Source organism: Sapajus apella, unplaced genomic scaffold (genome assembly GCF_009761245.1).
Source record: "Sapajus apella isolate SASKATOON/1434 unplaced genomic scaffold, GSC_monkey_1.0 scaffold69, whole genome shotgun sequence".
NCBI classification, from domain to species: domain Eukaryota; kingdom Metazoa; phylum Chordata; class Mammalia; order Primates; family Cebidae; genus Sapajus; species Sapajus apella.
This window is the reverse complement of record NW_022437009.1, coordinates 6,001,379-6,026,049: the sequence shown is the minus strand read 5'-3', so window position 1 is coordinate 6,026,049 and position 24,671 is coordinate 6,001,379. Positions and strand designations below refer to the sequence as shown.

Here is a 24,671-nt window from a genome sequence, read left to right as displayed (position 1 = left end):
GTGAAGAAAATATAAAATAGCTCCTAGGAAAACTCAACCCATAGTCAAGGATGTTGGTGAACTCTAAACTGTGGGACATCCAGACAGTCAGCAGGATGGGACTCTAAAATGACAGTCTTTCTAAGCAATCATGGGTGCTTCTCAGGCCATGAAGACGGAGGGCAGTGCCAGCCTGTGCTGGCCAGACGTGGGTGAACGTCTTGCTGTGGTTCATCCTGTCCCATGGGTTGTCTAATTCTCTCACCCCAAGGCCAAGTGGACTCCATGGAAAGCTCTCTATTCAGATTCCAGTGCAGCCCTGGAGAGGCCCTCAAGGTCTCAGGGACTTCGTCCAGAAAGGAAGATATTAAATATTCATGGAGAATGAGTAGGTGTCAATTCAGACATAGAGGCAAATGTGGCTACAGTGGATGGCTGATGAGGATGAATGAGGGCCAGATGGGCTCAGGGTTGGCAGGGGCGTGGGGGCTGCAGGGAGGGGGAGGACGGCTGCCTTGGAGACCACATTTTTCTGTATTGTTTCTGTCACTATAGCACCATAAAAACATGCTAGCAACTGGACAAGGCTGACCTATACTCTACAGCTCACCTTGTCTCCTTTCTACTCCAAGATAGAAATATTTATGTACCACGGGGAGATTTTGGGTGGGGGTTAACTGGCTCAGGGTCAAAACATTTTGATAAACAGCCTCTCTTTCTTCCTTGGTTTCCTGCTGATGTTGCTTGTCGGTCTGGCTATTTCCAGTCTTAGATCTTCCTTGCATGGAAAAGACGAACTTTTGGGAGAGGGGAGGGGGTCTTTGCTCTGTGCCCTTTGACATGTCATGCCTTTAACTCCAAATCCTCTCTTTCACCTACAGGATAGAGAGGCTCACAGGCACAGGATGAAGCCAGTGAGTGGGCAGGGGTCTGGGAAGGAAAGAGTGAAAACAAGGCAAGAAAATTTGCCATAAAAACCCAGAGACTAGGAAGGCAGTAGGAAGAGCATAGGCCAGGCCTCATGAGACCTGGTTTGGAGTGGAGATTTGCATTGACTCACAACCACCCCGAGCAAGGTATGAGACTTCTCTGGTCTGAAATTGCTCATCTATGGCAGGAGGAGGTTGAGCCAGGTCATCTCTGAGGCTCTTTCCAGCTCTGACCATCCCCAAATCCATGAAAATATGGAGTCATAACACTGTGGTCCACAGGAAAATGCGAAGCCCCTCAGGGACTGCTCCAATTCTCCCGAGTCGGTTGCTATTCTGGTCACAGTTACACCCCATGGCCCTGGCCTCTCTGAATTGCTGCTGATCTCAGAAACTGCATTCCCTTCCTCCTGGATGAATCCTGGAGTTCGAAAGTCCGTGACAGTGCCCAGAGGGGGTGTTTGGCTGTTGCTTTCCTTGTGACCAAATATCTCTCTCCAGGAGAAAATGTCACCGTGTGTTATTGGGTGATGGAAGCACCAAGCAAGTGCATTTGCTGTGGGAGCAAGGAGGGGGAAGACGGGGAGTGCATCTGTGCTGGAGAAATCGCGTCTTGTTGATGCATAAGCCCACTGCCTAATGATTTCCCATTCATCCTCTTGTAAGGGAAAGATTAGATATTTATTCCATCGAGAGGCACAGCATACTAATGAGGGGCACACTGGGCCCGGGGCAGGGTCCGCTTGCCCACCAGCTCTGTGCTGAAGCAGGCTGCGAACAGAGGGAGGGAATGGGGCTGCGGTCTGGTTGCCAGTGGGAGCTGAGCCCTGCAGGAAGCTGGCCTGAGTGGCCAGTGGGCCTGTCTGGAGATAGGGAACTCATCGACAGTGAAAGTGGAACTGTCTCCACCGCCTGGGCCTCTGGCAGCTTTGTACGGTCATTTCTTCTGAAGCGGCACAGGAGGACCTATTGTGAAAGGCCAAGTTTAGAAACATCTTAAGAATACCCAAGGCCGGCCGAGCTGAGCAGCTCTGCCTACTGCAGGTCAGAGCCCTGTCTGGACCGATTAGCTTTGTTTTCCAGAATCACATGGGAAACCTTTAGCCCACTGGAGCCAAGAACAGCTACTGGTCCTAATTTTGGCTCAAGTGAAAGTGTGTGGAAGGGTGGGTGCACATCCAGCACCTCTGAAGCAGGAATAGCTTGTGGACTTGGAGTTCTCCCCTGTGGTGGAGGGGCCTGCTGCTGCTCAGCTGCAGGAGTGTGTGGCCTGACTCCTGGATTGGCCTCGGGGACCCTAGTGAAGGCTGCCTGTGGGATGGAGTGTGGAACCTACGCCTCTCCTCTTTCCTTTCTGGTAGATTTTCCGCAATCCTTCTCTAGAGGAGGCTTGGTCCCTTGGGCAGTCCCAGAAAAGTCAAGGTCCTGTTTGCTTTAGAACCTGGGGCTGGACACAGTGAGGCACATTCTCAGGATCTGAGCTTTGAGCATGGAGGGACCCCTCCCTGCACCCTCCAACCCCCAATTTCCTCCTAGTCACTATAGGACACGAGGTCCGAGGTTAAGGCCGCTGTTACTATTCTGGAGCAGAAAAAGCTGCTCCTGGCTTGATGTTCCCATCTGACCAAGAAATCCCTCCAGGGAGGCAACCAGGCTCTTCACTTCCTCCTTCTTTGGTGAGAGGTACAAAGCAGAGGTCCCATCCATCTGTCCTCTGCACTGGCAGGGTTGGCAGGAATAAACTGTGGGGAGGATGCACTGGACATTTCCAGCCATTGGCCCAAGGGAGGGGGTGTCAGAATAACAAGGATGATGAGACCAGCCCAAGGGAGCGTGGGGGCAAATGAACATGCAGCAAAGACAACCAAGGAGCTGCACAGCTCCTGCTGAGCAGCGAACACACAAGGGAGCCTTGGAGCCCTACTGGGGACCCAGTGGCTTCTGACTTAGGTGGGTGGGGGGTCAGGCAGCTGGAAGGGCCACTGCTGGGCTCACTTGGATTGCTCAAAGAGGGGCGCAGGGCTGGCCATCTTCCTGCATTATTCAGAGTGCTTCAGCCGCAGGGCTCAGCCTGGGGAGCAGTCTTCATGGGTTTGGGCAGGCCTCCCAGGCCCCCAGGCTCAGGCATACCTTCAGACCTACTGGGGCTTCCATGTGGCCCTGATTTGCTCTGCTGCCCTCTTTCAGAGTACTCTCCCTCTCTTCTTCCATCCTGGCTTGGTCCTGCATGCAGGAGTTCAGACATTCGGGAATGTAAGGCAGAATTCTAGGGGTACTGAGCCTTTCTGCACATTTCTGATGCAAAGGGTGGTCTTGGGCTGTGTTGTTGTGTGTTGCTGTCAGCCAGGGTTGCTTACTCTACCTCTCTGTCCCAGCCCCAGTTTTTCCCTAAGCTATGGCCCACATATGGAACTAGACTGTTGGCACATTGCCAAACCAACCTTCCTAGACCTTTTTAAACCCATTACAAGAGGTGCACCCTCCAGAAAATTTCCCTGGAATAACACCACCCGTGTCCCAGTTCCACTTCGCCACTCAGGCTCTACCAAAGCGGCTGATGATAAGCTCCCTGATGCTGAACAAAATGGCCAGTTCTCAATCCGCATCTTACTTGATTGGTCACAGCACCCAATACAGCTGAGCCTTACCCTGTCCTTCCGGAAACACTTCCTTTGTTTCCTGAGACACCGCACGCTCCTGGCTTTCCTTCTTTTCCCCTGCTGCTAGTGTCCTTTACTGATTTTTCTTCATAGCCCCATATAAATTGTGAGAGTATCTCATGGTAAGTCCTGTTCCTTGCCTCTTTTCCAGCTAAACTTATTCCACTGGAATCTCAGTCTCGTGGCTCTTGACACCATTTATATGCTGACATCTCCTAAATCTGTTTCTTTAGCCAAGGCCTCACTCCTGCACTCTAGACCTCATATCCAGCTTCCTACGCAGCATCACCACTTGGATGGCCAAAAGATATCTCAAATGCGACATGTCCAAATCTGAGCTCCTGATCTTCCTACCCAAATGGGTTCTTCGTCCAAGATTTCCCAAATCAGCATCCTGAGTTGCGCAGACTGAAAATCTTGATTATTCTTTTTCTCTACACCTTAGACCCTCCACCCAATCTGTCATCATGTACTGCTGGCTGTACTTTCAAAATAATTCAGAGACTAGCCGCCTCTTACATATCTACCGCCGTCCTCGTTCAAGCTACGTCATCTCTTTTTTAGGACAATCGCCTCCCCACTGACGTCCCTGCCTTTGCTCTGACCGTACAGTAGTCTATCCCAGCCTGTCAGCTACAGCGATCCTTTGAAACACTTGCCTGTAGAATCACGTTAACCTTTCCTGCCTCTTACGTCTCCCACTTCACCGTTCATTCTTTCCCCTCCCCAGCCCCATTTCTGCTTCTGCCACATTGGTCCTCTTGCTGTTCTTTGCTTTTCTCTTTTTTTCTTTTTTCCTCTTTCTCTCTCTTTCTTTCTGCCTCCCTCCCTTTCTTTCTTTCCTTTCTCTCTTTCTTTTCTTTCTTTCTCTCTCTCTTTCTTTCTTTTCTTTCTCCTTCCTTCCTTCCTTCCTTTCCTTCTCTCTCTCTCTCCCTCCCTCCCTCCCTTCCTCCCTCTCTCTCTCCCTCCCTTTCTCTCTTGATAGGGTCTTGCTCTGTTGCCCAGCCTGATGGCTCACACTGCACTGGTGTGATCACATGGCTCACTGCAGCCTCAATGTCCCAGACTCAAGCGATCATCCCGCCTCAGCCTCTGAGTTGCTGGGATTACGGCATGCACCACCACACCCAGCTTTTTTCAATTTTTATTTTTTGTAGAGATGAAGGCTCTCTGTTTTGCCAGAGGCTGGCCTGGCCTCAAACTCCTGGCCTCACATGATCCTCCTTCCTCAGCCTCCCAAAGTGCTAGGAGTACAGGTGTGAGCCACGGCACCTGGCCTCTTTCCTATTCTTTGATCATGCTGGATGCCATCCCACCTCAGGGTCTTTGCATTCACCTTTCTCTCTACCTGGGCCTCTCATCTTGCAAATATCTGCAGGGTTCTCTCCCATCTTTCAGGTCTACTCAAAGGGCATCCTCTCAGGGAGGTCTCCCCTGCCCGCCCTGTTATCCTCCCTTCAACCCACCTTCCCCAACCCAGCTCTCCTATCACATTTCCCTGCTTTGTTTCCTCCATGCCATTTATGACTCTCAGACATACTATTTATCTTAGTCATTTGCCTTCCTCCGTTAGACCGTAAGCTTCACGAGAGCAGGGACTTTCTCTGCTGCATCCTCAGCATCTGGGACTGTGCTTGGTACCTAGGAGATGCTCAAACAGGTCATTGCTGAATGAATAATTCCCAAGCGATTCTTCCTCTGACTTCTTCAGTTCCCTTTCTCTTGCTCTCCTCCTGCTTGGTGCTCTCTGTTGCCTGCCCCTCTTTCTCCTTCATCCTGGCTGTAGGCGTTCCCCAAAGCTCGGTTCTTGTTCCTGAGTTCTCCTTCTGCCATCTGTATCCGTCATCCCACTCACTCACTCTGCCCACTTCAATACTCACCTCTATCTCCCCCTTTTTCCTTTTAATGTAATTTAAATAATCGTACTCCTTTCATTAGATTTTCACTTGCTCCGAAACCACTGTTCAGCTGTGAGGTCCTCGAAAGCAAGGACTATGTTTGTCCCTTCAATACAGTTCGCTGTTCTAGGACCCAAGTGTGTTCTTCGGGGGCTCGTTGAAGACCTTTTAGTGGATGAAGATTCAATACGCTTACCTCTTACTCCTGCCTGTCTGCCATCCAGGACAGACTGACCTGGAAGCCTGAGATCCAAGGTGGACACTTTGAAGGTGCTGCATCAAACTGCTGGTCAGTGAGGCTTTGGGAAGCTTCATCCCCGGGTGATTTAATGAGTCACAGTGGATCAATTAGCCAATTCTTTGGCTCTGCTTGAACAAGCCTTTTGTGGCCACTCTTGGATCTCATTCGACTTGAGTGTGTGGGCGTGAGAAGAGGATGCAACTGAAATTTTTTTCAGGCAAGAAAGGAAGGCAATTTCATTTCAGGAGGCCTGCCTTCCTTCAACTGCTGGCCCAGTGAGGGACCTGCACGTCCTCAGGACAACAGAGCTAGTTTCCTGCCTCCCCCATCGGACTGCAAGGTCTTAAGGGCAGGACTGGAGTTGAAGTCATATTCCCAGCCTGGTGCCTGGTACATAGCAATTACTCTGCAAGTAGTTATTACACAAAGAAAAGAAACCCAATTTTATGTGAGAGAAGTTCTCTCTAGATCCTTCCCCAAGTCCACAGAGAACAGGGAAACATACTCGCCTTCCTCTGACTTCCTCTTTTATCATGCTCTGTCCTTCACTGTCATCAACATAGCCTGGCCTGAAACTTTTCTTTTCTAGAACAATCTCATCTGACTCTGATTTCTTTTCTTCATGTCTCCTAACACCGGGGCACACGGCTCGCAGTGTGGCGGCACGCATAATTGTGTTGTAAGCATCCTGAGCTGGTCTGTCCCCAGGTGTGTGCCTTGCGTATGAGGGGCTTGGGGACTTGGGGGCACAGGGCATCTCTTACAGCTGCTGGCAGCCTGGGCACCCTGATGTGGAGGGCTCTTGCCTTGCCTTCCTTTCCACAGCCCAGCCCATGGCTCCGCATTCAACAAGTGCTCAATGATGAACTGACCAACACATAGTCAGCATTCAATGAATAGCTATTAAACCAAAGAGAAATAATGTCAAACCCAGTGCTCACAGAAAGGAAATGAGGGACACGGTCAGGGAATCTAATGTCAGCACCAAACCTGCTCCCCGAAATGACCAGATTTTGAGATCAGTGAAAGAAACTAACCAACCCACAAAGAAAAAAACAGAACAAAACACTCTTCTTCTGGATCCCCTGATGAGCTGCACAATTTCAGTGTTTAGTTTCTGTCCCAAGAAACAATGGAACCATGCTTCCTTCTGGCTGTGCAAGGATCATGAGTTCAAATCTTGGCTTTATTATTTCGTTTAGGTGACACTGGATAAGACACTTAACCTCAAACCTTCATTTCTTTATTTTCTTATAGGGGATGACCATAGTGTTGTGGTAAGGATGAAACATGGCCAAGTAGGTTGTGCCCTGGGTACCTAGCAGGAGCTGGATGAATAACGACTGGCACATCCAATAAATGGGGATCGGAAAGGAGACGGGAGGAGGGAGGCGAGTGCTGGTATAGGAATGTGGCTCGCGGAAAAGGAGGAGGAAGGGTTGTTGGTGGGGCCTCCCCTGTGGCAGAAACCACCTAGAGGACATTCCCCAAGGGCTTGAAGAGAGGACTGACTCTTACTGACACTTAAGGGAAGAGTGAGGCTGTCTGGAAATTCTGCCCAGTGACTTATCACTGCGGGGTTTAGGCCTCTGCTATGGAGACCACACTCCTTGGGAATGGGTAGCTCTCACTTCTCTACGGGAGAAGATGAAAATCACAGGACTCTAGAGATGGTTTAATACTGAGGAAAATGCAGCCCAGGCAGGGAAAGTCACTTTTTCAAGGTCACACAGAAAACACGTGCCATAGCCGAGACAAGAAATAAAAAGGGAATAATAACATTCAACAACCAGTCAGAACTGGTGTCCTGGACCAAAGGGGAAGGTGAGGCCTGGGAGTGGTACAGAAGTGACCCACGGCCTAAGCCAACAGGATGGGCACCAGACGAATAGGGCTCAGCAGCTGCTCTGTGACAGCGCTGTCCTAGGTGGCTGTGCACTCTGTTCCTTTACTACATATAATACCAATAGGAGCTAGACACCATTATTATCCCCATTTTGCTGATGCCAAAACTGAGGCACAGTTTAGATAATGTCCCAAGGTTTTAAAGCTAGAAAGTGAGGAAGCTGGAATGCAACTCGGGTTGACAGTAAAGCCTGCACTCCTTCCGCACAGCTCTGCTCGTTTCCAGGCCAGAGGCTGTTCTACCATTTAAGGCCCCCCTTCCTCCCTGCATACCCTCAGTGCAGGCTCTCTGGAAGTATACAGAACACTTCATCACCCCTAAAACAACGCACACACAAATGCACACTCACACACATACACATGCATGCACACACACATTCTAGCCTAGTCCAAAAACAACACACACCCACACACACACACTCATGCACACTCTAAACTAGTAGGGACCTGGTAAGGCAGGAAGATGGCCGAATCCATTAGTACCCCCAAGCACAGCACATATTTATGGCCCCAATTACAGCCTTCGCCTCCTGCCACAGTGAAGGAGGGGGAATAGTGACAGGAATAGTTGTATGCAGTGGGGTCTGAGGCCTCTGTAGCAATACTAAAAGATTACAGAGATGTTAGCAAACCCGGCTGATGGCGGCTCTATTATAATGATAAATCTACAGCTTTATTTAGAAATAATGAGACCAGGAGCAGAGAAAGCTGGGAGGGAAGAGCATGGTGATTTTAGCCAATTGAAGCTCTGGTTGGAGAGACAGTGGAACACCTTTGGGAATGCCCAGGAGACCATCAGGGACCCTTGGGCAAGCCTGGCCGGAGGAGAGACGGGGAGAGCAGAGGGCAGTGCTTCCCAGGGCCGGAATGGATGTGGTGAACTCCCAAAATTTCCATCCCAGGCCTGAGTTTCTTAATTCCGTGCAATGCAAGAGGCCTCCAACTGCCTTGCAAGCCCAGTTTGTTCTGGCTCTCCAGCCAGTGGGGCATATTAGCTGCTGTGCTGCCCAGACTTCTCCCTGGAACAATCTAGACTGGGGAGGCGAGCGTCCCTCGAGGCTTAAGATTTGCAATTAACAAAGAGTTAGGCTCCTCGGATGTGTACCTCCCCTTCCTTGAGCTCAGGGTTCTGTGGCCGTGAGAACACAATGCAAATGCTCCTGGCTTTGGTACTTCAACTCAAGCACCAGGGTGGGGGCAGGAACAAGGGAGCTGCCTGGTGCCACCTGCCAGGGCCGAATCTGACTCTCCTGCACAAACTCAAGGGGCAATACAAGCAGCATTCACAGCACTTGGGTGAGCACAGAGCAGCCCCTAAGTCCCCTTTCTCACGGTGCCTTTCCTTCTGCTCAGCATGTGGGTCACGGACTCTCTGCTTTGGTCCAGATTACCTGATCTGACTGGTTACCCCAGACACAAACCAACCCATTCACCTCTGAATGAGTGCACAGGCTGGGCCTCTCCCCACCAAGCCTGACTCTAGCTATTTTCTAAATACTACTTGAGCTGCTTCTCCAAGAAGTCTTCCCAGGTTAACCCATTCCATTCCAACTGCTTCTTTAATAATTAGTCTTTTCCTTGGGCACCCATATATAGTCTCAATTGAATTAAGTAAGCCACTGGTCATTTAACAAGAAAGTACTGGGTTCTTACACTCAGCCCTGAGGGAAAACACAAGAGAAAATCAAAAGTGGGTCACAAGCCATTCCTGAGCCATTGGGAGGACTTTACGAGATAGAATATGACTCAGGATAGAACTTGGGCATACAGAGAACACACTGGAGAGGCAGCTGCTGTGGAGGATGATGGCAGGTGGGCTCTGAAAGGTGGATTGGTTTGCACCAGGAGGGGAGGTGGGAACAGGCCTGCCTAACAAGGAGAACCTTGTGGGCAAAGGCAAGAGTCAGGAATGTCAGGTGTTTTTCCGAAGCTGCCGAATTCCTGACCTCAGGTCCAAAGGGCAGCTCTGGGAATGGAATCAGACGCACCGCAGAGATGGGAGCTGGCTCTCGGCTGCACTCAGCTCATCAGTACTGCCCCCCATTGTGCTGGCTATGGGAATTCATATACACTCAGTGCTCTGTCATTCCTGGAGACTGTGATGACTTGGGCCTCCCTGGCCCCCAAATAATTAAAATTTGACAGCACCACGAACAGGTACAAGCACCAGCCTTCTTGTAGCTCTTCCCCCTCTTTTGCTTGAGTCCTTGCTGGCAAGGTGATGAGCCCGCTCCCGAAAATTCTACCTGCTGGTGAGCTGCAGGCTGGAGGGTACCAGGGGACTCACTTGTGAAGGAACCTCCAGCTCAGACAGACAGTTAGACAGGCTGTCTGAGCATGGGACTGGCTCTGCAGCTGTGGAAACTCCTGGGCCTGGATTCCCTCTGCACCTGGCTAGAATGTCCCCACTTCCTCCTGGCCTATTGAGTTAGTTATGACTGTCCTTCACCACCTGATTTAATTCTCCTCATCCAGGAGACCTTCCCCAGCTGTCCTGACTCTAAGGATCCTGCAACTGTATGCAGCGGATAGTATTTGCTGCTTTGCTTGGCCAGCTACTGCATGGACATTTCCTGTCTCTGTAATTAGATTACGAGTTTCTGTGGGTCAAAAAGGCTGTTTTCTATCCCAGGGCCATCCCCACCCCCATGCCTGGCACAGTGTTCTTGGGAGGAGGAGACAGAGGAGGACTATAATGATACTAGTTGAGGATGATGAGGATGATGGTGATTTGTCCCCTGCTCTTCGGTTGATCTGCCCTTTTCAGCCAGGCTAGGGAAGTGGGGATGGGACAAGGAGAGGACAGGACAGGACGGCCACAGGGTTCTTGGATATGGAAAGGTACATCCAGGTGAGGAGAGTGCTTGAGCACAGACTGCCTACCCCAGCACTGAGGCTTCTGTTCATGCCTGGGGTCAGAGACAGTGGACCTTGGGCTCTGGCAAGGAGCAAAGGAGGCTCCTGGGAGGGCTGCGCTGAGCTCTGCCTCCTGCAGCCCCTGGCCCTCACCCCCATCCTAGGTGACAACCTCACTGTGAGGAGGGCTGAGCTGCTTTTCTCTACCTATACAGTTACCATAATGAAGCCACAGCCTAAGGAGACCACAAGGGAAGCGCTGCGCCAGATGTAAATTTCAGAGTGATTTAGGGAGTGGAGCTCCCCGGCCTGGGGCTGGTGCACAGCTGCTGTTCCGATCCGCCCCGTCTGCCCGCCCCGTCTGTCTGCTGGCCAGCCAGCTACTTGGGTTCTTCTTAAGGATGACATTTCAGGAAAGCAAAGGTGGGGGAGGCACTGGGCCATTGGGCTGGACTGGTCAAAGTCAGCAACAGCTATGAGAATGGGGTGTCCCCAGATCCTTCCTGGGGCACAAGCAGAGCCCACAAAGCTTTCTCTGTTTGAACACATCACGATTTATACCCTTTGCACACCAGAGTCCCTCTCCTCATAGGCTCAACACAGAGATATTGAGTACTGACTATCGAAAGGGGAGTCTGCAGACAGAGTGGGGTTGCCCCTCCTCAGAGACACAGCGCAGGAGGTATCCAGGTTGCCACTTAACCTGTTAGCAGTCAAGAGAGCAGATGCAAGGCCACTGGAGCTTGGAGGATACGCCCCCATTGAGCTCTCAGATGCCTGGGTGGGCTTAGAGAGAGGACACTAACTATACCTGCAGAATGCAGCTACACAGCTTCCTCAACCCAGGGAACTGGAGCAAAGGGCTATGTCAGACCGAAGGGCTTTGGATGTGCCCTCTCCAGTTCTCTGTGCCAAACCTGTGCTCCCTTCTCTTAAAAGCCAACTTGAGCCCCACTTCATTGAAACCTTCCGTGGTTAATTCCAGCTGATTGCAAAGAGCTCAGCATCCACCTCCTGCGTAGGGGTTAGCCAGGTCTCCTTTTCGGCTGACCTTCCCCATCTCCCAGACAGTGGGAAAACAGTGCTCAAGCAAAGGGACTCTGCTCTGTGTCCCTCGTCATTCATGCTGTTCATTAGGTATGTCCAGCTCCCCTTCTGGGCACTTGGTAGGATTACTTTGCCCCTTCTCCCTTGATGTTAGGAGTTACCACGTGTCTTGTTCTAACGGGAGTGGAAGTGACATGTGTCACGTCTGCGTGGAAGCTTTAATAAATAGTGCATGATCTGCTACTTCCTCTTCCTCCTGATGTTTAGCTGTTGGGGCACATGTCTAAACGCAGCCTCTGTTGGCTTGGGTCCCCAGGTAACAAGGTGGAGAAGAGTCCCCAGCCCAGCTGCAAAGCACATGAAACATGAACAAGGCATAAATTCTAGTTGTCTAAAGCCACAAAATCATCAGACAGTTTGCTGCTGCAGCATAGCCTGGTTCAGCCTGATTGATATGGCCTGTTTCAATTGCTTATGCCAAGCTTCTAATGCACATCAGTGCTCTCAGTAGAAAGAACCGCCCCAGAACATGCAACCAGAAGCCATAGATAAAAGTTCCCTTCACTTTCTACCTACATGGGGCCTCTGCTGTCTGCCATCCCGACCTGGGGCAGAGCGCAAGGGTAGGCTGGGCCACTGGGCAGTTTCCAGACTCCCTCTTCATATCCCAAAGGGCAAAGGCCCATTTGTCCCTAGGAACTGAGAGGTTTGGGACATGTCCCACCCGACCCTGAATCGCACATCCTCAAGAAGCCAAGGAACAGGACTGTACTCACACTTGTGGCGTATTGGATGTCCTTCCAGATGGAGGTTTCCCGAGACAGGTCAGAGGCCTCAAAGAGGTTGTCCAGGATGACCTCGCCAATCATGTCATGGCGGGAGAAGCGGTCGAAGTCAAAGACACTGAGATGCAGTTTGCGGTCAGCCAGCTCCTCGTAGGGCACGGGGAAGTGGAAGTTCTCATCGAAGGTGGGGTTCAGGGTCTTGCGGTGCACCCGGGTCTGCAGCTTGCATTTGCGGTCAGGCAGGAGGTAGATCTTGACGTAAGGGTCAGAGCTCCCACAGAAGTCCTTGGCAGGGAGGTCAAAAGCCTTCAGGATACGCACAATCAGGGTCTCGGTCTCATAATCGTAGCGAAGGCTGAAGTTGATCTTCCCGCAGCTCTTCGTGGCCTCAGACTTGGCATCGTCCCCATCCACCGACTTCTGCTTGTAGAGCTCGGGTTTGATGCGGCCGATGCTAGTGGGCTGCTCTGCGGCTGGCGGAAGCTCATTACCATAGTCTACACTGGAGACATGCATCTGCCTTGGCAGGTGGCGCTTGAAGGATGTGTGCCTGGCGGAGGTGGCAGAGGGAAGTGTGGTCAGGGCGCAGGGAAAGGGGGATGTAGACAGACACAAGCCCGGAGACCCTGGCTCATCCAATCCCTTGTTGAGCCCCCTTTTCTTTCTCTTATTGACCCCACTTTTCTTCTGCACACACTTTGTGTGCAAGGTTGTTGTGAGCATTACATGTCTTAATATATGTAAAGTACTTGGAATGGTGCCTGGTATATAGTAAGCTTAGTAAACATAGCCATTGCTATCATAATCACTTTTCCTGCTTTTCTGTTACCTGCTTTTTAGGTTTATTTCCTAGAAGACATGACTCCGGTTCCCTTATTAAATCATGAGATCCCTTAAGAGAAGGACCCTCCCTTCTTATCCTCAGTGTGGCAACCCCCTCACCACCGTCACCACCGTCACCGCCACCATTTGTTCAGCATTTGGTATACGGCAGGCAGCGGAGTGGTTAAAAGCATGGGCTTTGGAGTTAGACTGCATAGGTTAATTTTGGCTCCGTCACTTTCTAGCTGAGATCTTGGAAAGTTATTTAACCTCTCTGTGCCCAAAAAACGAGAACAATAAAAGTGACAACTGCATAGGATAGCTGTGAGAGTGAAATGAATTGATTACATATGAAGTACTTAGAAGAGGGGCAGCCATAATCATAAGCAATATATGTGTTAGCTCTCCTTATCGATCACATGGATTCTTCCATTGGCTCCTCACAACTGCCGTATAAAAGTCATCAGCCCTATTTTACAGTTGGAAAAAGCGAGGCTTAGGGAAGGTAAGCAACTTGCCCAAGGCCATGTGACAAACGGTCAGTGTGACCCTCAGCATGTTGATTCCTGGCCTCCAGTCTGAAGACCAGGCCTCCTTCTCTTTGGCTGGTCCCCTGAGAGCCTGGAGGGCCATTGCAGGCACCTAGGAATCCATCAGAGCCCTACGTTTTGAGTAAACACGATGCCTCATGCATGCTTGCACCACATCTTTTAAAAGTGTTTCTGAATTTAGGGTAGGTTTTTGCTATGTTTTTCTTGTTGCTATTTTCAGTTAAAGGATGTTGTATATATTTACAATTGTTGTCATGCAGGGAACTCTGAAAGGCTTTAAAGGAATCCTCAGTCTCAAACTACTAAGACTCTTGCCTTATCTGCCATGCACGGCAGACTGTAGCCATCAGGCTTTACTGACATACCCCTAAACGCACCATCAACTCCTACGTCTCTAGGCCTTCTCATGTTCTCTCCCTCTGCCTGAGGTCTTTCCGTCCAAATATCCAACACTCCCCTATTCCTCTATTCCGTTCCCTTCACATCCACACCCCAAGTGCACACCACATGTGCAGCAACCTGCCTCAAAGGTTTGCCTTTTCTGAAGTCTTTCCTGGTGCCCACCTCTTCATTGATCGTCCATCATGGATCACATCATCTGACATATTTCTCAATCAAAGGATATGTGTTATTATTTCTGATCTCTGATCCTCACAGGCTGGAATCTCATAGATGTATTAAATAAGAGAGTGTGGAGATATGGGGGTCAGGGGAAGGAGCGGTCCACTCCTCACCTGGTGGATGATGCTGGCTCTGTGGTTTGCCGCTGCAGCCGCGTGTGACGCATGATGTGCTCCTTGACCGACATCTGCACCTCAGCTGGGATATCTGGGGATGTGTGGCTGATCTTCACAGCCGCCTCCAGGAAGCCCAGGGTGCTGGGGTCCTTCAGCTTGTCCGCCATGTTGCCTCTGAAGCTGGGGCTCTGGAGGGCTTCCAAGGGGGGATTAGCGGGAGAGGGACTGGAGGCCTCCTTGTTCCTCCAGGGCATCCAGCACAGCTTCCAAAAGAGAAAGAGAAAAACTGCCACCAGGGCCACACCACACACAATAACTACAACTGCGAGAAGGCTGACAGAGGTGCCTGCCCTCGGCAGGAGCCAGGCAGGGAGGGACAGACAGACAGAGGCGGGGAGAAGCGGGTGAGCGTGTTGGAGGAGGGAGCACACAGAAGGGACAAAGACGGAAGAAGAGAAAAGAATGGTCATGAGAAAGCTGCCTCGTCAGAGGGAGAGGTGGTCTCAGGGTTCACTCTTGGTTGTCCACTTTGTGGAATATCTGCAGCCTTGTGTTCACCTCAATCTGATTCTTCCAGCATCGTCCCCTCTCCCGCCCCCACCGCTATCCTCCCAGCCAGCTTGGGGAGCACCCGGGCTGTCATCTCTACTGCCTATTGGCATGTGCACAGGGGAAGGAAAGTAATTTAAATAGCAGCCTAAGCAAATGTGCAAATTCGTGAAGCGTTCATGCTCAGATGCTGTTTGAATTTCTATTAGAGCTGCTACTGTGGCCAGACTTAGAGTCATTTTTGTCTGCAGCCCTCTTCCTCAACAGGCTGTGATACGTTGGGGGGCAGAGGCTGGCTAACTCATCCTCTTTTCTCCTTCATCCCATCCCTACTGAGCCCAAGACAGAAACTCAATAAACATTGGGTTGACTTCAAGTGAATGAGAGTGAGCATAATCTCTTTAAGGGCAAGGATTAGCTTCTTCTGTACTACCAGAACTCTGTGCATAGTGGGTTCTACAAATACTTTCATCAAGTTGGAATCTGATCTACACAGTGAACTTCAAAGCTAAATACAGGCACACTTCATTTTACTGTGCTTCACTTTATTGTGTTTCACACGTATTGTGTTTTTTACAAATGGAAGGTTTGTGGCAACCCTGCCTTGAACAAGTCTGTTGCTGCCAGCTTCCCAATAGTGTGTACACATTTTGTGTCTGTGTGTCACGTTTTGGTAATTTTCTCATTATTTCAAAATTTTAAATTACCATTATAGTTGTTGCGGTGATCTGTGATCTGTGATCTTGAATATTACCATCATCATTGTTTTGAGGTGCCATGAGCTGCACCCATGTAAGATGGCCAACTTAATTGATAAATGTTGGGTGTGTTCTGACTGATCCCCTGGCTGGACATTCTCCTTGGGCCTCTCTATTTGCTGAGGCACAAGAATATTGAGATTAGGCCAATTAATAACCTTACTTTGACTTCTAAGCGTTCAGGCGAAAGGAAGTGTCACATGACTCTCATTTTAAATTAAAAGCTAGAAATGATTAGGCTTAGTGAGGATGGCATGTCAAAAGCCAAGACAGGCCAAAAGTCAGGCATTCTGTGCTTAACAGCCAAGTTGCGAATGCAAAGAAAAAGTTCTTAAAGGAAATTAGAAGTGCTACTCCAGCAAACACACAAATGATAAGCAAGCAAAACAGCCTTATTGCTGTTGTGGAGAAAGCTTTAGTCATCTGGATAGAAGATCAAACCAGCCCCAACATTCCCTTAAGCCAAAGCCTAATCCAGAGCAAGACAGAAACTTCCTTTCATTCTGTGAAGACTGAAAGAGGTGAGGAAGCTGCAGAAGAAAAGTTTGAAGCTAGCAGAGGTTGGTTCTTGAGATTTAAGGAAAGATGTCCTCTTCATAATGTAAAAGTTCGAAGCTCAAGCAGCAAGTGCTGATGTAGAAACTGAAGGAAGTGATTCAGAAGATCTAGCTAAGATAATTGATGAAGGTGACTACACCGAACAACAGATTTTCAGTGTAGAAGAAATAACCTTATATTGGGAAAAGACGCCATCTAGGACTTTCAAAGCTGGAAAGGGGAAGTCAATGTCTGGTTTCAAAGTTTCAAAGGACAGGATCACTCTGTTTTTAGGGGCTAATACAGCTGATGACTTTAAGATGAACCCAATGGTTATTTACCATTCCAAAAATCTTAGGGCCATTAAGAAGTATGCTCAATCTACTCTGCCTATGCTCTAAAAATGGAACAACAAAACCTGGATGACAGCACATCTGTTTAAGAATGGTTTACTGAATATTTTAAGCCGACTGTTGAAACCTACTACTCAGAAGAAATGATTCCTTTCAAAATATTACTGCTCATTGACAACGCACCTACTCACCCCAGGGCTCTGATGGAGATGTACAAGGAGATTAATGTTGTTTTCACGTTGGCTAACACAGCATCCATTCTGCAGCCCATGGTTCAAGGAGTCATTTCAACCTTCAAATCTGATTATTTAAGAAATTTTGTAAGGCTTTAGCTGACATAGATAGTGATTCCTCTGATGGATCTGGGCAAAGTAAGTTGATAGCTGTCTGAATAGGATTCACCATTCTTGATGCCATTAAGAACATTAATGATTCAGGGGAAAAGGTTAAAATACCAACATTAACAGAAATTTTAAAAAAGCTGATTCCAAACATCATGAATGGCTTTGAGGGGTTCAAGACCTCATTGAAGGAAGTAACGGCAGATGTGGTAGAAATAGCAAGAGAACCAGAACTGGAAGTGGAGCCTGAAGAAAGGATGAGGAGTTGCTTCTTATGGATGAGTAAATAAAGTAGTTTCTTGAGATAAAATCTCCTGGTGAAGATGCTGTGAACATTGTTGAAATGACCACAAAGAACTTAGAATATTAAATAATAAATAATATTAAATAACCTTAGTTGATAAAGCAGTGTCAGGGGTTGAGAGGATTGACTCCAATTTTGAAAGAAGTTCTACTGTGGGCAAAATGCTATCAGGCAGCAGTGTATGCTACAGAGACATCTTTCATGAAAAAAAAGGTCCATTGATGCAGCAAACTCACCGTTGTCTTATTTTAAGAAATTGCCATAGCCACTCCAGCCACCAGCAACCACCAAACTGCTCAGTCAGCAGCCACCAACATGGAGGCAAGACCCTCCACTGGCAAAAAGAGATTAAGACTCACCTGATGATTGTTAGCATTTTTTAAGCAATCAAGTATTTAAAATTAAAATATATACATTGTTTTTGGGTGTAATTCTGTTGCATACTTAATAGACTACAGTATATTTTACACTGTGTATATATACATACGTATAGGTATATATATTACAATATATACATTTTGTAAGGCTTTGGCTGCCACAGATAGTGATTCCTCTGACAGATCTGGGCAAAGTGAATTGAAAACCATCTTAATAGGATTCACCATTCTTGATGCCATTATATTTACAATATATTACAGTATATTTTATACTGTATATATTCACATATATGTATATATACATATACATATATGGTATATGCTTAATAGACTGTAGTATATTTTATACTACATATTTTATTTAATTCTACTGTGCACTTAATAGACTACAGTATATTTTATAAAAATATTTTATAAAATATATTGTAGTCTATTAAGTGCACAATAGAATTACACAAAGTTATATATACATATGCATACATATGTATATATAAAATTATATATACTTATATGTATAAAAGTTATATATCCATATATATACATATGTATATATACATGTATATAAGTTATATATAACTGATATGTAAATAAGTTATATATAACTTCTGTGTGTGTGTGTATATATATATAACTTTTATATGCACTAGGAAACCAAAAAATTTGTATGACTTGCTTTATTTTGCTATATGCTTTATTGCAGAGGTCTGTAATGGAACCTACAATATCTCCAAGGTATTCCTATACAAATGATCCCTAGAGCTGTCCTTTTCCATTCCTGTGGGTATTCAAGCTCTTTATTCAAGAGCTTTTCTATAAAACTGGTATTAAAAATGTTGTAATTGGTTTGGAGGTGGGCACTCACTGCCCCATCTCCAGCCCACCCCTAGCTCCAGGGATGCCCATTATCCCAAGAAAGCTACGAGGGATACCTCTCTTTGTGAGAAGTTATGAAGCAGACCTCCCATCCCACTTCCCTCCCCAAATCTGGGAATGAACCTTTGAGTCCAAGGTCTCTTCTTACTCTGAGTAGAGAAGTCAGAAGACTCTGAACCAAGGGCATGCCTTGCAGGGTTTGCAAAAAGTTTACTGCGGACAAGGTAGCAGAAGAGTTTGGTTTGGCTTGCTTAATGATTGAAATGTTAAGAAATTCCATCATCTTCATCATCATCCCAGATTTCTGACTTCACTGGAAAAGACCAATGACTTGGTAATTGAACATGGGCTCCCACATGGTGGGAACTGGTAACTCTCTTTGTAGGGATATGTCCTCACCAGCTCAACCCTCCACTCCCTGTTCCCTACCTGGCCCCTGAAATCTTGGAAGTTTGCAGCTCCTGTATTAGCCTGTCCCAATGCCTTAAAAATCTTACTATTTACTGTGAGAAATGACCCCACAAGTACTGAGACCAGGCTGTGCCTTTAAAGATGGGAGCAGTGGTCCACAGAAGAGACTTGCTTGGAGTCACGGGTTGGGCAAACACAGAGCCTGGACTAGGGTCCAGATGTCCACCACCCAGCCTGGCACTCTTTCCGCTGCCCTGACCTGTTTGTCTGTGGTTAAACTCTAGGCTACTGTAGGCTACTATGACCCTGTGTTTTTCCTCTGTCTGACTCAGGGCCTTGCATAGAAACTGACACATGGAATGAATGAGTGAATGAAAGAATGGTACATGAAAAGGCTGTAATTAGTTCTCATTTCAATTAAGTTCAAGCAACATTTACTGAGTACTTGCCACGTGCCAAGTTCTGAGCTAGACTTGGGGTACAAAGATGCCCAGGTCCCTCCTAAGGGGATCCAGGTACTCCCACAGCACATAGGCTCCAGGGAAAGAGATCCCACATCAGAGGGGCCAAGAGGAGGTCAGGATATCAGCCACTCTTTCTGGGACACCAGCACTGCCTTTTCACTCCTTTGCTGCAAGTTACCTGCCTGGGTCAGCTATCGCCTCCGTGAATAGGGAACAATAGCAGAGAATCCTCAAATCCTGAGCCACCTACCAGCACCCGCTTCCCAAGCCTTTTCAACGCCCGGCTCCCTGCACAGACATTACAGCCTTTCCCTGGCCAAAGAAGCTGGAGCTAGTCCTTCACCTAGAGATAGCCAGACACCACGAAAGCTGATTCTAAGTCAACTTCTAGTTCTCCAATGTGGTGGTGTCTCCAATGATGTGAACCTCAGAGCTGGAGGACACCAGAGAAAAAAAATCAAGCCATTTTAATATTTATAATCTTTAAAAGAAATCAAAATTTTAATATACAAGTTGTTAGGAATAGCGGCATGTTATTATTAGATCTAGGCAATTTATTCAACATTACTATGTCTAAGGTTCAAAGAGCTTTATATCTAGTCACTCATTTAATCCTCTCCAGTGAAAAAGGTTTGATTATTATCCTCATTTTACAGATGTGGATGCCGAGCACAGGCACAGAAGGTTAACTACATCACCCAGGTCACACAACGACTGAGTGGTGACACTGGGCTACCACACAGCCGGTCTGGTTCTGTAGTATCACCTCTGTGGAACATGTATGTAACTTGGGAACAAAAAAACATATTGGAGGTACGAAGTTGTTTGTTTTACTTGTTACGAGCTCATGATCTAAGTAATTTGGAAACTTTTCTTCAGGCCTTTATCCTAGTGGGCTCACTGGGAAAGTCACCACAGCTTTTTGTGTCCTTATTCTATGTATCTGGCCATCTCTAGCCCTTCACATCTGTTCTCTGTTACAGCTGTTCTGGATGCATTCTCTGCAATATGAGTCACCCCAAAACAAAAGGTGTTTCTAGGGCTTTGGTTGCCTTTGATCATGCATCTTACTTGTTCTGGTAATCACCAGAATTTTAATGAGAAGGAGGTTGGGGGAATCTAGAGAGCATAGAGTGCATTTAAATATTCAGCTTGACAAAAAATTGAATTCGTAAATGAACAGAGAGGTGGGAGAAGGAGGTAGGGCATGAGAATGAGGTTTTCCTCGGTGTGATTGCTATTTAGATTGCTTCTCGCGTGACCCCCAGCTGCTGTTCCCTCAGAGCTGTGATTAGGGAAGGCAGAGGGCATGGGTTATTGGAATCAGCACCCAGTGCTCAATACTGGTTATATAAGACCAGGAAGCCCTTCCTATGCCTGAAGAATCTTCTTCCAGGACTTGAGGAGCCTGGACTTTTGGCATCTCTCTCACTAGCGGAGAGTGCAAGGAGAATTAGATCTCAAACACGGAGTGAGTTCATCTTCATAGGGGATGCAAGTTTGGTGAGCAAGGCTGCTAAGACCAGAAGCAGGCAGGAGGAGGAGGTGATTGTAGAGGATTTTGCTCCTTTAAAATCGCTATATGTGGCCTTGAACTCAGACAGCCCTCATCTCCTTGTTAAAGGTACATGAAGGTTAGAAACGGCTGTAGGCTTCTGTAATGGCTTAAGGGCTGCACAAAGGCCCAGATAACCTAAGTTCTATGCCCTCTGACTCTGGGCTTTCTAGGGCCAACCCACTGGGACATGTCCCCTAGGAAATCACACGGGCTTGCACAGATAGCCTTCAAAGCCCTTTCCCACTCACATCTTCTTTGAACTTTGACCCCATGAGGCAGCTAGAACTTAGATGGGCAGTTCTGCCAGTTTCCTAGTCCTGATCCAGTCCTCTTCCAATGTATACCATGCATCCACTTCAGGAAAAGTGAGAAATAAGCCTCCAGTAAGGGAGAGAGGGCTCAGCCCAGCACTGAAAAAGAGGAAGGACTTCCTAGGTATTTAGATTCTTCTTCCCTGTCTTCTTTACTTTCTTTTCAGATTGGAGCGAGGAAAGCATTGCCTTGGAGTCAGACGGAGCTCACTCACAGTCTACCTCCACTAGTTTTAAACTGTGTGACTCTAGCAAAGTATGTAACATTTCTCAGCCTCAGTTTCCTCATCTATATATCGGGGGTAGTAATCATATCTACCTTACAGGGTTATTGTGAAGTTTAAATGGGATCAAAAGTGTTGAGGATAGTGCCTAAGATGTAAAAAGGAATAAAATAGTCCAGGCTCGGTGGCTCACGCCTGTAATCCTAGCACTTTGGGAGGCCGAGGCAGGCGGATCACCTGAGGTCAGGAGTTTGAGACCAGCCTGACCAACATGGAGAAACCCCATCTCTACTGAAAATGCAAAATCAGCCAGGCATGGTGGCCCATGCCTGTAACCCCAGCTGCTCAGGAGGCTGAGGCAGGAGAATCGCTTGAACCCAGGAGGCGGAGGTTGTGATGAGCTGAGATTATGCCATTGCACTGCAGTCTGGGCAACAAGAGGGAAAACTCTGTCTCAGAAAAAAAGAAAGAAAGAAAAAGAAATATAATAAATATTACCAACTTTTATTAGAATTACTGATGCCCAGCCTAATTTGAAACTCCTTAGTTTTGAAATTTAATGGCAGAACACCTGCAAACCATGAATATTGATCAACAGAGACAGCTTTAGCCTTGTCTTTACAAACCAAGAACAATTTTACCAGCAGAAATGATATAAGCGTTTCGGACATGGCCAGGTCTGTCTGTATCTCAGGACATAACGCAGACTATGGTTCAGATCACACATCTCCAGGCCTTCCCGTTAAAACCCATTGACTTGCTGCCTCCCCAGTTGTTTTGTTGTTACCATCACCAGCCAGCTGGTGAACAGGACTGAATTCCAAAGGAGCAAGAAGAAGATCATGGAAGAAAAACCTATAATTGAGAACATCCTATGTTCTTGAAAAATTTCTTGAAATTTGGGGAAAAGAAGCCTATCACTCAGTATTCATTGTGAAGCGTTTTCATTCAGGCATCAGAGGAGCTCTAGTAGTATTTCATGGGCACCTGATTTGGTAAACCATCGTAGCCAACTATCCAGCAGCCCCTGGGAGAGAAAAGAGCTGTGGAACTAGGCTTTGGGCTCACACCCCAGTGACATAGCCTTGTACAGGGGCACATGGCTTCCAGCCCTGGCTGTGAAACTGGACTCACAGGTGCTCAGACACAGGATGAACATCTCAGGTGGGCGGCAGTGCTGGAATGATCGATGGCAGAGCATGTACCATCCTCACTGTGTGACCTTGAGCAAGTTATTTAACCGGTCCAAATCTTAGTTTTCTCTTTTATTTAGTCAGGATTCAAATTATTCCTACCTTGCAGAATCATTGTGAATATTAAATAATCTAAGACTTTGAGCACAGGCCCTGGTACATGGTGAATGTCCCCAAAATGTAAGCTGCTGTTATTCATGTTTTGTTTTTTGGTGGAGGATAATGGTTGACTATGTACAGAACAGACACAAAGCTAAGTCTTTGAGGCAGGGAAGGGAGACACCAGATCAGAGGACAGAGCATCTGAGGACACCTCAGGCCCCTCTTCTGTCCTGGGAAGTTAAGATCCCCCTCGAGGCCATCAGGGTAGGATCTACTTGTCACCTTAAATGAGACTGTCTGGTTGGGGTGATGGCCCATGGTCTCCCTCCTCTTTGAGAAAGTGCTGGGTTATTAATTAGCAGCTCAGGGCTTTCTTATCTTCCCCCACTGACACTTCTTTCTCCAAAGACCGCCCTGGTGTCCCCTCCCTTCTTCTCCACCCATGGTGTTAGAATTCATCAGCAATTCTTTTTTTTTTTTTTCCCATTTATTTATTTTATTGCATTTTAGGTTTTGGGGTACATGTGAAGAACATGCAAAATTGTTGCATAGGTACACACGTGGCAGTGTGATTTGCTGCCTTCCTCCCCATCACCTACATCTGGCATTTCTCCCCTTGCTATCTCTCCCCAGCTTCCCACCCCCGACCGTCCCTCCCCTATTTCCCCCCAACTGACCCCAGTGTGTAGTGCTCCCCTCCCTGTGTCCATGTGTTCTCATTGCTTAACACCCGCCTATGAGTGAGAACATGCGGTGTTTGATCTTCTGGTCTTCTGTCAGTTTGCTCAGCAAACTGACAGAAGACCAGAAGATCATCAGCAATTCTTATCGCTTGCTATTGTTCCCATTTTTCTAATGGGCTCCCATGTCAGAAAAATCCATTTTGTAACAGTAACAGGCATTCTTGCTAGCAGATTGTAATTGAAGAGATAAACTGGGGAGAGGAAGCAAAAAGAAAGAACCATTTTCCCTGCTCGCCCCTAAGCAAGAGAAGGCTGGCTTCAGGGCCTGGAATTGCTGGTGGACCCTCAGAAATGGTCAGTGCTCAGGCTGTGGAGAGCAGGAGCTGCCTCGCCCAAGGAGCTCTCGTGCAGACACAGACAGAGATGACAGAGACAAAGCACAGCCCAGAGGCCAGGGAGCAGGAGACGCAGAGGTCCAAGAGCTTGGAAGAACAGCGTTTAGTCTGGCAAGAGAAGAGATCCTGGGCAGAACCACTCATAACACTACTAATAACATTATTTGTTATTTATTTCTACATGGTAAACACTATGACCTTTACATGATCTAATTTAACCTTTCTAGCCTCCCTAAGAAATTGGTACATACCCTTAATGATAAATAAACTAAGTGTAGAGATGTTAACCAAGTAACTTGTTCAAGGGCACAGTGCATTAAAGAGAAGAGCTGAGATTTGAATCTAGGACTTTCTGATGCCCAAGTCTGGGCTCTTGAACCAGGCGTCTGGGAGGACTGGAGATTGAGCTGTAGAGTCTCACGCTGGACAGAGAAGCTGGAGGAAAGGGGAGGAATTTCTTAGTTGTACTCAGGAGAGGATGGGACCCTGTAAACCTGGATAGAGCCCCAGAAGGCTCGGATTATCACCAGCCTGCTTACCACCCTGCCCCATCTTCTTCCCTGGAAAGCTGACACTGCAGGTTGCCCACCAGCCACCAGGCAAGTAACCAGTGGCATCTGGAAAAGTCCCATCCACCAGAGATGTACCTGAGGAATATCTGAGAGAGAGAGAGAGAGAGAGAGAGAGAGAGAGAGAGAGAGAGTGTGTGTGTGTGTGTGTGTGTGTGTGTGTGTGTGTGTTGGGAGAACAGAGCTATTCTGTACTGAGGCGCAGAAGTGGCCCATTAATAATAAGCTCTGCCAGGGCTTGTAAGTTTATTAGGAGAAC

At 47.7% G+C, this 24,671-nt stretch overlaps 1 protein-coding gene across 8 annotated transcripts in view; it reads right to left on the bottom strand.

Annotated features, from left to right (window-relative positions):
* Nucleotides 1-24,671, bottom strand: part of SYT6 (synaptotagmin 6) — a 63,300-nt gene that overhangs the window by 33,942 nt on the left and 4,687 nt on the right. For 6 of the 8 annotated variants that reach the window (XR_004260243.1, XR_004260242.1, XM_032249677.1 and 3 more), the window contains exons 2-3: nt 14,408-14,756; nt 12,292-12,850 (exon numbers count right to left, since the gene is read on the bottom strand). Coding sequence is in view for 6 of the 8 variants with exons in the window: in XM_032249677.1 (XP_032105568.1) it covers nt 12,292-12,850; nt 14,408-14,756 (908 nt within the window). In the remaining 2 variants the exon portion in view is untranslated. The remainder of the gene's footprint in view (nt 1-12,291; nt 12,851-14,407; nt 14,757-24,671) is intronic. The other 2 variants (XM_032249678.1, XM_032249680.1) reach the window with 1 other exon arrangement.